Source organism: Ichthyophthirius multifiliis (assembly GCF_000220395.1).
Source record: "Ichthyophthirius multifiliis unplaced genomic scaffold scaff_1120509251119, whole genome shotgun sequence".
Lineage (NCBI taxonomy): Eukaryota > Ciliophora > Oligohymenophorea > Hymenostomatida > Ichthyophthirius > Ichthyophthirius multifiliis.
In genome coordinates, this window is record NW_004086186.1 from 61,572 (window position 1) to 73,429 (window position 11,858).

The window sequence follows — 11,858 nt, forward strand, 5'->3', positions numbered from 1 at the left end:
ATTTATAACATTCTAATATACATTATACTTATATATAATATTTTAAATTAATTTTTAATGAATATATTCTAATAATATAATTTTTGATATTTTTTATTTTTTCTAATATTAAAATAAATATATATTTCATTTTCCTATAGAATTTTAAATAAAATACATATGATTTTTTTTTTATTAAAACTAAACAAAGACAAAAATATTATATTTTAAGTAAATTTTATTTAATAAATATATTAAATTTTACTCTTTTATATAAATAATACATATATTCTTTTTAATATTTTTTATACTATTTTTAATTTTTTAATTAATAAAAACAATACGTATATTAATTTATTAATAAAATAAAAAACTTTTATATGTTTTTTTATTTAAGAAAAAAATAAAAAAATACACAAAAAAAGTTTTAAATACAAAATTTTTTATTATTTTCTTTTAATTATATTTAAAAAATTTAAAACCTCATATTTTTTTTTTCTATTAATATTTCTAATACATATCCATAAATAATTATTTACAATTATATTTTGCTTTGATTTACATACTTATTAAAAACGCACCTAAATAAATTAATAATTTTTTTTTTGTTAAAAAAAGAAACAATATAATATTAATTAAAACAAAAAACCTGAAAGTTTTCTATGAATCGAATAAGTTTATTAAGGAGGTGGACACAATCTATTTTTTAACATAAGTGGCATTTATTAATATGTTCTTTAAGTTAAAGTTTAATTCCCGAAATCATAATTGCCTTCATAAGCGAAAGGTTCACCTACAGTGATTATACTTTATACATGTGCATTAATCATAGTTTAATTTTCTTCGCCTGTTAAATAACCTAATTTTTTGGATAATTCGATAATTTATTCTCTATTTTAAATAGTTGCATTATAAATAACATTTAAATAGACTTCTATAAATTCATCACTATATGAATGTACTCCTCCGAAATCTATTAAATTTAGTTTATTATAAAACCTATTGAAATAGAAATTAGAAGGATTAGGATCCGTTTACATAGTTTAGAATTCAAATAGTTCCCTTAAAGTAAGTTTCATTAGTCTTCTTCCTATGTCATTTCTTTCTTCTTAACTATAATTATAACAAATATAATCTATTGAATCCTAAAAATATATATTCAAATTTATATATATATATATATATATATATATATATATATATATATATATATATATATATATATATATATATATATATATATAATAATATATATATATATATATATATATATATATACTCCTTGTATTAGTTCACTAGTTAAAATTCTTTTTGTAGAAATTTCCTTTATAACCATAGGTATATTATAATCTTTATCTCCTTTTAAAAATTTTCTCATTTATTCTTATTTTTTAGCCTCCTCTACATAATCACATTCTTATATTAATTCCAATCTGCTATAATCAATAAGTTTATCTAAAAACATTTACTTGGGAAATAATCCTGTATAAATCATCAATTTTTTTAAGTTATTTAAATCACTATCTATACTTTCCTTAACTCCCGGATATTAAATCTTAACAGCCACATCAGTACCATCTAAAAGTTTTGCCCTATGTACTTATCCTATATATAAAAATAACAAAATCAAGTATTAATCATAATAAAAATATATATATACCTATAGAAGCTGCTGCAAACGGAATATCAGAAAATTCAGAAAAATATTTCTCTTTCCAATCTTTTCCTAATTCCTAAACCATCATCTCATATAGTTAATACTAAGGCATTATATCAGCTGACTATCTAGCTCTTTCAAAAGCTTCTTTTACATGTTTTGGTATTACTTCTTCTTCCTAAATGCTTAAAGCTTATGCTAATTTTAATGGCGCACCTCTCATTTTGCATAATTTTTTTGTAAGAATATCTGCATTTTCTTCAGATAAAAGTAAACCTTTTAATCCTTCCCCACCTGAGCGTTATTTAACTCCCTATAAACATATATATATATATATATATATATATATATATATATATATATATATATATATATATATTGAGATTATTTACTATTGATGTTCTTAATAATTCCTTGGCAGCACCATAGGCTAATTATAAGCCTAAAGTACCAAATCCATATGCTCTTGAGATCTAACTGGAAGGAACTGCTTATTCATTTCCGACATTAAATTCTAGTATTTTTGTTTGTTTTTTGTTAATTATTTATTTATTTACTATTTTTTTCTGCACTTTAAGTCTTATTTAATTGTTTTCCATTTTATTATTCATTTGTTTATTGATTTATTATATCTTATACAGTATTTTTTTATTTTTCTTGTTTTTATAATAGATCTTATTCATAATGTTTTTCTTATTTTTATATTTAAAATACATTCGTATCATTTTTTGTATAGTCAAAAGTACTCAAATTTTATGTCATTTTTGATGGAGGAATTATATTGCGAATATCAAATTCAGTCTATCTTTTTATAAGACCATCAAAAACTCTATAACCGCCTCTAAAAACAGCTGAAAAATCAGTAAAATTTTAGTTTTCGACAAGTTTTTATATAATTTATTTCATTTTTATTAATTAAAAAAGGAATTTCCAGAAAAAATAAAAAAAAAATATACATATAAATATAATATATATATAAAATAAGAAAAAAAAAAAAAAAAAAATCTAATTTATATATACATATATATATATATAAAAAAAATATTTTTTATATATAAAATAATATAAATGAATAATACTATAAATAATTAAAAACAACAAAAAAAAGAAGATTTTCGTATAGAAATTCGTAAAAAAAAACAAGAAAATCAATTATAAAAAACGCGTCAAAAATACGTCCAAACTAATTCTTTAGAAATATATACTTAAAAAGACCTATAAACACAAATTTTTTATTTAAAAAAATCCATATAAACTCCTTAAACATAAATAACCTAGTAAATCCTAGAAAAAATTATCCAAAAAACCGATGAAAAATCACTCTAAAATCTCCTCTAAACAGACCTTCCGGATGTCTTAATAGACATAATAACATAAAAAGAACCCTTATAAAAACTCAAAACACAATCCCTTTTACTCCTAGCGAATTTATCGTCTACTCCTAGTATAACTTAGTAACAAAAAGTGCTATTTTTTCATATTTTTTTGAATATAATAAATACTTAGTCATCCCAAAGTCTTACTGAATATTCAATATTTGGACTAAATAATCTCCTAGGGTATGAATGGGAGGAAAATATAGTCGATTTAATATATAAAAATACCGAAAATAAAATAATAATGGTACTAAGTTCCTATTTACAGTAAAATATAAATGATTTTTTTTCAGAATAAATCCTTTATTTTATCATGAAATTAATACAGGTGAATTTTCTAAAATATTTTTAACAAATAAGGTATATTTTACCTTTTTTTTCATAAATACTATACTAAAATCTGCAAAAAGACCCCTAAAAAATACACGAAATCATCCTCTAATATACTATTTTTTCCCTTTCGATAATTTCGCAATATGATGAGACTTTCTAAGACCTAATTAAGTATAAAATACCCAAAAATATGATTAAATTCTTCACTTTTTCCCTTTCTAATTAACTTCTTTATCGTTTAATTATTTTTTGTGGTAATTTCGCAAGTTCTAATTATATATATACGTAAGAACTAATAAAATAAGGTATTTTTTTACATGTAAAAAGCCTACTTTTTCATCCAAATAGTCTCATAAGAATCACTTCAGGTTGGCTTGTGGGTAATTTAGCCGCTGGGAATCCTTAATAAGTTTAAAAATTTGTAGAAAGTGGAACTTTGGAGGTTGTTTTGGAAGCATTTTGGAACGAAAGTTAATTTAAGGCGAAAAATTAGCTTTTAATTAGTTTATGTAATTTATGTTTTGAAGCTGAGTATTATTAAATTATAAGCTTTTTGAAGTTTTAAGGTTTTTTTGAGGTTTTTGTGTATATTAGAGATTTTTAAGAAGGGATTTCTATAGAAATTTATTTATAAGTTTTAGAAGCAGTTTTGGGGTGTGTAGAAAAATGTGAAGAATTTAAAAGGAGATTTTTTTAAATGGGAGGAATCGAAAAAATAAAAATAGAAGCTTTTGAATAAGATGGGAGAGTTTATTAGTTTTTGGATATTATTTAAAGATTTTAATGAAATATTTTTTTTTTTTTTTTGTATATATTATTATAAAAAATTTAATATTGTATATTTTTTTCATTTATTTATATATATATATATATATATATATATATATTTTATTTTACAATCTTAATAAATAATGGCTTATAGAGGAAAACTTTTCTATTAAGAATAATTAAAATAATAAGTATTTATAAATATATAAAAAATATCTACTAATTTATATAAAGAAATTAAAAGAATTATAAGTAGATGAAGTTATAAAATAAAAAGCTTAAAAAGTACTAAAAAATACATAAAAAAAATCAATTTAAATCTAAATAAAATAAAGATGAAATAAATATATAACATTTTTACAGAAAATTTAAATACTTATGCAAAATAATATTAAAACGAAATAAATAAAGACCCGAATTTCAGAGAAACATTTAATAGATTATGTTAAGATTTAGGAGTAGATCCAATGATATGTATTTATAAAAAATATATATAAATAATATATATAAAAAATAGCTTAAAAAAATATATTTACAAATCTTGGTTTTGGCGATTTTTATAATGAATTAACAGTATTATAACTATTTTATATAAAAAAATTAAGAAGAAAAAAAAAAAAAAAAAAAAAGATGAAAATTTTGGATATTTGCTCAAGAAAAAAAAATTTAAATGGAGGTATGATGAAAATAGAAGATATTATAAAAGAATTTGAAAAAAAATATAAAACAAAAATTAATTTGTAATATAAATAAATATATTTAAAATATATAAAAATAGAAATGATATAAAATAATCTATAGAAACAATTTAAATGTTCGGAGGATGTAAAATAATAAATAATTAATATATATGTACAACATAAATAAATATGACATCCGAATATTTAGAATTAATTGAAATAGCTGAAAAGGTATATAATTATATAAATAGTAAAATATAAAAAATATATATATATATATATATATATATATATTTATATATTTATAAATTAAGATGGGATATATTAGCGAATAATTAATGATTGAATAAAAAAATTGGAATAAAGAGAAATTTAATGTAAAAATCAATTAATTATAATAAGAAGGAATCGTTTGGATTGATAAAAAACTAAAAATGGATAACCACATTTTTATTTTCCTTCTATGTTAGACAATTACGTTGAAAATTAATAGTATTTTATATAATTTTTAAAATGATAATAATAAAATTTATTTAATATTTATTAATAATTTTTTTTTTTTTTTTAACATTATTAGTATATAAAAATTTATAAAAAATCTCTCTATATATAAAAATATATATAAAGTTATATATGTATATTATTTTAATAATTATTGTTTTATATATACTTTTATATTAAACATTTTTATTTTTTTATTAAATAATTATTTTATTTCTATAATTAATCTAAATAAAAATAATATTTCTCTTAAATAAAATAAATATATGGAAACTGAATTATCATAAACCCAAGATTAGTAAATTTATTAATTAGTAGATAAAATAGATTCTTTAGTAGATTAAATAAATAGTTTATCATATATAATTGATAAATTAATGTACGATTAAAAATTAGCAAAGGAAAAATACACTACATTAAAATCTTAATATACATCTTTAAATATTTAAATCTAAAAAGATTTAATATTAAATTCTAATTAATAAAAATATGAAGAAAATAGTGTAAACGCTCTAAAAAATTTTCAAAATAATAAAAAATAAATTTATGAATTATTAGTGACTTCGAATAATAATCCTCCTGACTCTCCATAAAAAATTGTAGATTCATTTAAAATATTATATTAAGATAAATAAATTTCGGAGTAATTATTAAGAGATAGACTTAGTTTTTTAGAAGATGAACTCCATATGTTGAAAAATGAATAGTTTGAATTAAAAAATTAAGTAGAACTACAAAACAATAAATAAAATAATAAAAATAGTTAGATTTAATAGGAATATACAGATTAAAAAAAAAAATTCACAAATTATTAATCAATTTAAACTATGTATAAATTATATTAAGGATACCAAAATAATTGAGAAAATTATATATATATATATATATTAATAATTATTAATAACATATTTATTTATTATATATAAAATAAGTTATTCTTCATTTATATATAAATCATAAATTAAAATTAAAAAAAATTGTTATATTAATTTATATTTAAAAAATTATTATTTGTTTATATTTAATAGTAATTTTAGAATGTTAATATTATTTATATTTATATGAAATATTTTTATTTTATTAATAATACATGTCATTTTTAAATTTTAAAATAGATTAATATTTATTTAATTAAAAAAAAATATATAGAATAGGTATAATTTAAAAATTCTTTTTTCTAGATATTTTAAAAAAATAAGATTGAATTAATTTCAAAAAATGTAATAAATTAATAAGAAAAAATAATTAAAAAAATATAAAAAGTTAATAAAGTAAAAAATTATTATATAATTAAATATAATAATTTGAAATTTAAAAAAATTAATATATATATATATAAAAAAAAATATATTATATTATATAATAATTTAGTATATAAATTATGGCAAAGATTATTTCTAGAAATATATTTGATTAGTAATAAAAATAAAGATAAAAACTATAAAAATTATAAAAAAACTAAATAAATTATAAATGTAATAAGATTAAATCTAAAAAATATCTTATTAATAAGAACTTTAAGACGTAGATTAAGAAAAAATCATTGAAGAAAGAAAATAAGATTAAGAGGTTTAAATATCTGAATAGGATATAAATTAATAAGAAGTTGAAGTAGAAGATTAAGAATATGATAATTAAGAAAACTATTAATAAAACGAATAAAATTCATAATCAAGATTTTCATATATTAGATAAATAATAAAAAGATTATTATCTTCTATTTAAAAGAAATAAAAAAATTCATAAAATAATGACAAAGTAATTGAATAATAAAAAAAAAATCATTAATTAAAATATAATAATAGACTTATATTAAATTTGCTACTGAAAATTATGATTATTTAATAAATAAACAATTATATAATAATCAAAAACATTATTATTAAATCTCCATAGAAAACTCCAATAATTTAGCAACAAAAAACTCTTCTAAAAATTTCAAATTTAAAATAACTAATTAAATCTTCCACTTTCCTATAATTATTTCTCAAAAATAGCCTAAAATATGTTACCAAATAAAGTAAAGATAATAAAAAAAATATATATATAATTAAATTAATATATATTTATATATATAATAATATACATTATATAATTCAATTTTATATATATAATAGAGAAAATAAATTGATAATATAGATTAATCTATATATAATACATTATTTAATGAAGACGGTTCTAAATTACTTGTTACAACATAAGAGAGTTTACATGTATATAATGATTAAGATGGTTTTTTAAAAAGATGGAAAGTATTAAATCCTTAAGGTATTACATGGACTATAACAGATAGTGATTTAAGTAAATGCGGGAGGTATATGATCCATTGTTCTTTGAATCCTTTTATTTCTTTGTTTGATTGTAAGACAGGTTCGTATAAGAGTATTTATAATTTAAGTTAAGGAGAAGATGAAGAGGATGATGATAATTATTATTATAGTTCTTTAAGATTTTTTAGTTGTAAATTTTCTGGTGATGAGTCCAAAATTATTGCAAGTTCAGGCGTTAAAAGGAATAAAAAATCTTATATAAAAGTTAATAATTTTATATATAATAATTTTTATATTAGTATATTTAGTTATTTGATTTAGAAAAAAATAGATTATAAGATAGTATAGCCGCACATACTAATGATATAAATACTATATGTTTTATAGATAAAAGCAAATCAAATGTTTTTGTTTCTGGAAGTGATGATTGTTTATTAAAAATATGGTAATATATATATATATATTTTATTATTATGTTTTTTATTTCTTCTTATAATTAATATAAAATAATATTACAGAAAAAAATAAAAAATATATGCATAAAAAATCAAATAAAAATAATTATATATTAAAAAAGGGATACAAGAGCATTAGGTTCTTCAGGAAAACAATCAGGAGTATTAATTGGACATGTAGGTGGTATAACAAGTGTAGATTCGAGATAAGATAACTATTATATAGCTTCGAATTCAAAAGATTAAAGTTTAAAACTATGGGATTTGAGAAAAAGTGAATAAGACTATGAAAGTAAACCAAGAAAAAATTACAACTATGATTACAGGTAATATATATTTTAATATATATAATTTAATAAATATATATATATATAAATATATATATATATATATATTTATATATATGTGTAAATATTTATTTTTTATTATATATTCAAATAGATATGGCCCATTAAATTAGTAAGAAGTTTTAGAAATATCTAAATTGACTTAATAATAAAATTACGATAATTCCATTCATACATTTAGGGGTCATAGTGTATCTAGAACATTAATGAGATGTCATTTTTCTCCTTAAAATATGACAGAAGGTAGATATTTGTACACTGCAAGTTCTTGTGGAAAATTATATATGTATGATATTTTAAATTATAAAGATTTTGCATGTGTATTAAATGATAATAAATAGACTATTATAAGAGATGCTGTTTGGCATCCTAATAAAATGGAAATTATTACAAGTAATCTTAATGGTGATATATTTAAATGGTATAATAATAGAATGATTAATGAAGTAGAAGATTATGATGATTAGATTAGTCTTAGAAATAAATAAGCATCCAAATTTTAATTTTTTGAATAATAATAAGATAGTGAAGAAGAAAATTTATATTGAATTATATATATATATTTTTATAAATTTTAATTGTTATATATATTATATTTAATATAAAAATTATATTAAATTAATGTTTAGAGATATTAAATAAAAATAAGAAAATTAAAAAAATCATATTCAATTAATTTTTAATGAATATAAAAATTAAGATACAGGATTAATAGATGTTGAATTATTTGCGAGAATAATATAAGAAATGAGTAAAAATTATATATAATAATATATAAAAATATAATATATATATATATATATATATATATACATATACTTATATACATATATATATATATATACTTATATACATATATATATAGGTGTCGACAAAGAATGTTAACTTTTATTAAATAAAATTCATTCTTTAGATGAAACATTATTAAATTATGATCAATTTTAAGAATTATTTAATTTTGATTACAAAAATGTTAATTTCTATTTATTTTTTTATAAATAAAATTACTATTATAAATATAAAAAAGAATTCAAACTTTGATATTATGTTTAAATTTATATCAAATTTAGGCAATTATAATGAAAATGCGATTGATTTCTATGCTTTAAATTAAGCAAATATAAAATATGGTTTTTTTAATATAATTAAACATATAAATAATATTTATTATTTTAAATTATAAATAAAATAAAATAATAAGATCTAGGTTTAAGTGAATAAGATATATTAATTATGTTAAAACATACTTCTTAAGGAAATAATAACTTAGCTTAATATAATTTAGTAAAAGATATAATATATGACAGTAATTGAAGAAAAAAATTAAATCTATATAAAAAATATATAAATAATAAAATTAATAATAAAATTATAATATTTATATATATTTATTTATACACTTATATAAATTTACATTTATATAAAAATATTTAAAACTTTTATATATTAAATTAAATAAATAATATTTTAATTTATAAAATTAATTATTATAAAAAATAATAATGGGAATTACAATTTATCTAGAAATACATAATAATATTTTTGCATTAAAATATAGAAAATACTCTATTTACTACAAAACATAAATAAATATTTTATTTGTTAATTTTTGTATAAAAATAAAATGCAAATTATAGAAGAAATAGTATAATTTAAAAAGATACTATAAACAACAATTGCGAATAATATTTTAACCAAATAACATAATATTTCATTAAATATAACTTTTTTTTAATAAAATAACTTTTTATACTAAAAAAATGAGAAAACAATTTAAAAAAATTAAAATATTTTTAAAACTAATAAAAATAATTAATTTTTTAACTAAAAAAAATAAAAAAACTTTTTAAACTAAAAAAATTAACAATTTTCAAAACTAAAAAAAATTAAAAATTTTTAAACTTATAATTTGTTTTTTTTTTTTCAAAAGCAAAAAACCAAAAAAATAATAAAAAAAAATTATTTTTTAAATTATAAAATGAATAGTTTTTTTTAATAAAAATGGAAAACATTTCTTTTAATAATAATAAAATATAAATAAGATATTAATAAAATACCATAATCCGTAAAAGCTTTATAATTTTTTTTTTCCCTTTTTATACTCTTTTTCTTAAATAACAATTTAAAAACATCTAAATAAAATCAAACAAAAAAAAATAAGTAACATTTCTCCAAACAAGGAAAAATTTTATAAATATATTTAATTTAATAATAAAATATATATATATATATATATATCTTAAAATATTATATAATAAAAATGAAAATAATTATTCAATTTTTCTTTCCTTTCTTTTATTTATTATTACTTCTTGATCTTGACCTCGATTTTTTTTTCGGAGACCTTTTCCTAGAGCTTTTAGAAGAAACAGATGCTTCCTCTTCCGAGTTCTCTGAAGATGACGAACTTTCCGAAGAAGATGAGCTTCCCGAAGAAGAAGAACTTGCTTCTTCATCATCCGAAGAAGATGGTGTAGTAACTGTTATATTATCATAATCTATGCTATCATCTTTATTTTTATGGACATGTCTATATTTATCATAATTAACCTATGGAGCTTTAGGTCCTTCTTAATCTGTAAATTTAATATTTAACTCTTTATTTCTATAAAAAAAAATTTAATTATTATTATATATTTATTAATGTCTACTTATATTGCATTGTGGCTGAAGGTCTATATACGAAGTTATTGCGGGTTCATTTTAACATTCGTGTATTAAATGGCCAATTTTTAAACATCTTTAACATCTTGCGTTTGCACTTTTATTTATATCTTTTTTATATCTTTATAAAAATATTTATGCCTAATTATTTGCTCCTTACATATTTTTTTTATTTTTTGTTATTTATTTAAATATATATATATATATATATAATATTTATTTATATATATATATATATATATATATATATATATATATTACTTTTAATATGTACATCTATATATATAATTTTGTATATGTAATTTATTTTTGTTTATTATACTCTACATACTCATAAAGTTTTTTACTGCACTCACTAAAAATATACTTTTTTGGCCTATATTATACGAAAAATATTATTAAATAATTAGTATTATATATATATGAGTTGCCTAAAGTGTGACAATATTGATAAAACAAATACTTTTATAAAAATTAAAGTATTTAGGTTAATATTTTTATAATAAAATAGAAAAAAATAAAGAAAGTAAAAATATCTAAAAAAAGAATATATATAAGTAAATTTAGACAATAATTATATATTGAAAAACAACAAATATATATATTTAATTTATTACTAAAGTTTATATAAGAAAAAAATTTATAAATAATTATTTTATTTAATAAAAAAATAATAAATTTAAATAAAATAAAAACATAAATAATACATATTAAAGAATAATTATTATTTTTGATTATATATATATATATATATATATATATATATATATATATATATATTATTATATATATTATTATATATTATTATTATTATATATAATAAATAAA

General features: G+C 16.8%; 3 protein-coding genes across 3 annotated transcripts, besides 26 other annotated features; 2 read left to right on the top strand and 1 right to left on the bottom strand. All coding sequences in view use genetic code 6, as the record gives it.

Annotated features, from left to right (window-relative positions):
* Positions 1-451: 451 nt before the first annotated feature.
* Positions 452-2,412, bottom strand: IMG5_144060 (hypothetical protein). The gene is made up of 5 exons (XM_004031219.1): positions 2,029-2,412; positions 1,640-1,949; positions 1,259-1,584; positions 629-1,124; positions 452-560 (listed from the first exon to the last, which is right to left on the bottom strand). The coding sequence occupies exons 1-5, from the start codon at positions 2,359-2,361 to the stop codon at positions 463-465; spliced, it is 1,563 nt and encodes a 520-aa protein (XP_004031267.1). The 5' UTR covers positions 2,362-2,412; the 3' UTR covers positions 452-462.
* Positions 1,146-1,257: a microsatellite.
* Positions 1,958-2,015: a microsatellite.
* A 168-nt stretch (positions 2,413-2,580) lies between the features above and the next one.
* Positions 2,581-2,620: a microsatellite.
* A 1,581-nt stretch (positions 2,621-4,201) lies between these two features.
* Positions 4,202-4,232: a microsatellite.
* Positions 4,233-4,592: 360 nt separating this feature from the next.
* Positions 4,593-4,629: a microsatellite.
* A 428-nt stretch (positions 4,630-5,057) lies between these two features.
* Positions 5,058-5,100: a microsatellite.
* Positions 5,101-5,605: 505 nt separating this feature from the next.
* Positions 5,606-5,650: a microsatellite.
* Positions 5,651-6,265: 615 nt separating this feature from the next.
* Positions 6,266-6,319: a microsatellite.
* A 17-nt stretch (positions 6,320-6,336) lies between these two features.
* Positions 6,337-6,383: a microsatellite.
* A 124-nt stretch (positions 6,384-6,507) lies between these two features.
* Positions 6,508-6,597: a microsatellite.
* A 9-nt stretch (positions 6,598-6,606) lies between these two features.
* Positions 6,607-6,657: a microsatellite.
* Positions 6,658-6,727: 70 nt separating this feature from the next.
* Positions 6,728-6,768: a microsatellite.
* A 564-nt stretch (positions 6,769-7,332) lies between these two features.
* Positions 7,333-7,406: a microsatellite.
* Positions 7,407-7,612: 206 nt separating this feature from the next.
* IMG5_144070 (WD repeat protein) lies at positions 7,613-8,914 on the top strand (the record flags this gene model as incomplete). The annotated part of the gene is made up of 5 exons (XM_004031220.1): positions 7,613-7,871; positions 7,913-8,009; positions 8,142-8,345; positions 8,461-8,759; positions 8,889-8,914. 5 exons carry the CDS (start codon positions 7,613-7,615, stop codon positions 8,912-8,914), a joined length of 885 nt encoding a protein of 294 aa, XP_004031268.1.
* Positions 7,831-7,860: a microsatellite.
* Positions 8,348-8,401: a microsatellite.
* Positions 8,349-8,424: a microsatellite.
* Positions 8,349-8,452: a microsatellite.
* Positions 8,901-8,987: a microsatellite.
* Positions 8,988-9,125: 138 nt separating this feature from the next.
* Positions 9,126-9,230: a microsatellite.
* Positions 9,231-9,713: 483 nt separating this feature from the next.
* Positions 9,714-9,743: a microsatellite.
* A 397-nt stretch (positions 9,744-10,140) lies between these two features.
* Positions 10,141-10,274: a microsatellite.
* Positions 10,142-10,269: a microsatellite.
* Positions 10,275-10,626: 352 nt separating the features above from the next.
* Positions 10,627-11,615, top strand: IMG5_144080 (hypothetical protein; the record flags this gene model as incomplete). The annotated part of the gene is made up of 2 exons (XM_004031221.1): positions 10,627-10,842; positions 11,598-11,615. The coding sequence occupies 2 exons, from the start codon at positions 10,627-10,629 to the stop codon at positions 11,613-11,615; spliced, it is 234 nt and encodes a 77-aa protein (XP_004031269.1).
* Positions 11,222-11,288: a microsatellite.
* Positions 11,616-11,687: 72 nt separating the features above from the next.
* Positions 11,688-11,732: a microsatellite.
* Positions 11,693-11,734: a microsatellite.
* Positions 11,735-11,765: 31 nt separating this feature from the next.
* Positions 11,766-11,849: a microsatellite.
* The last annotated feature ends 9 nt before the right edge of the window (positions 11,850-11,858 follow it).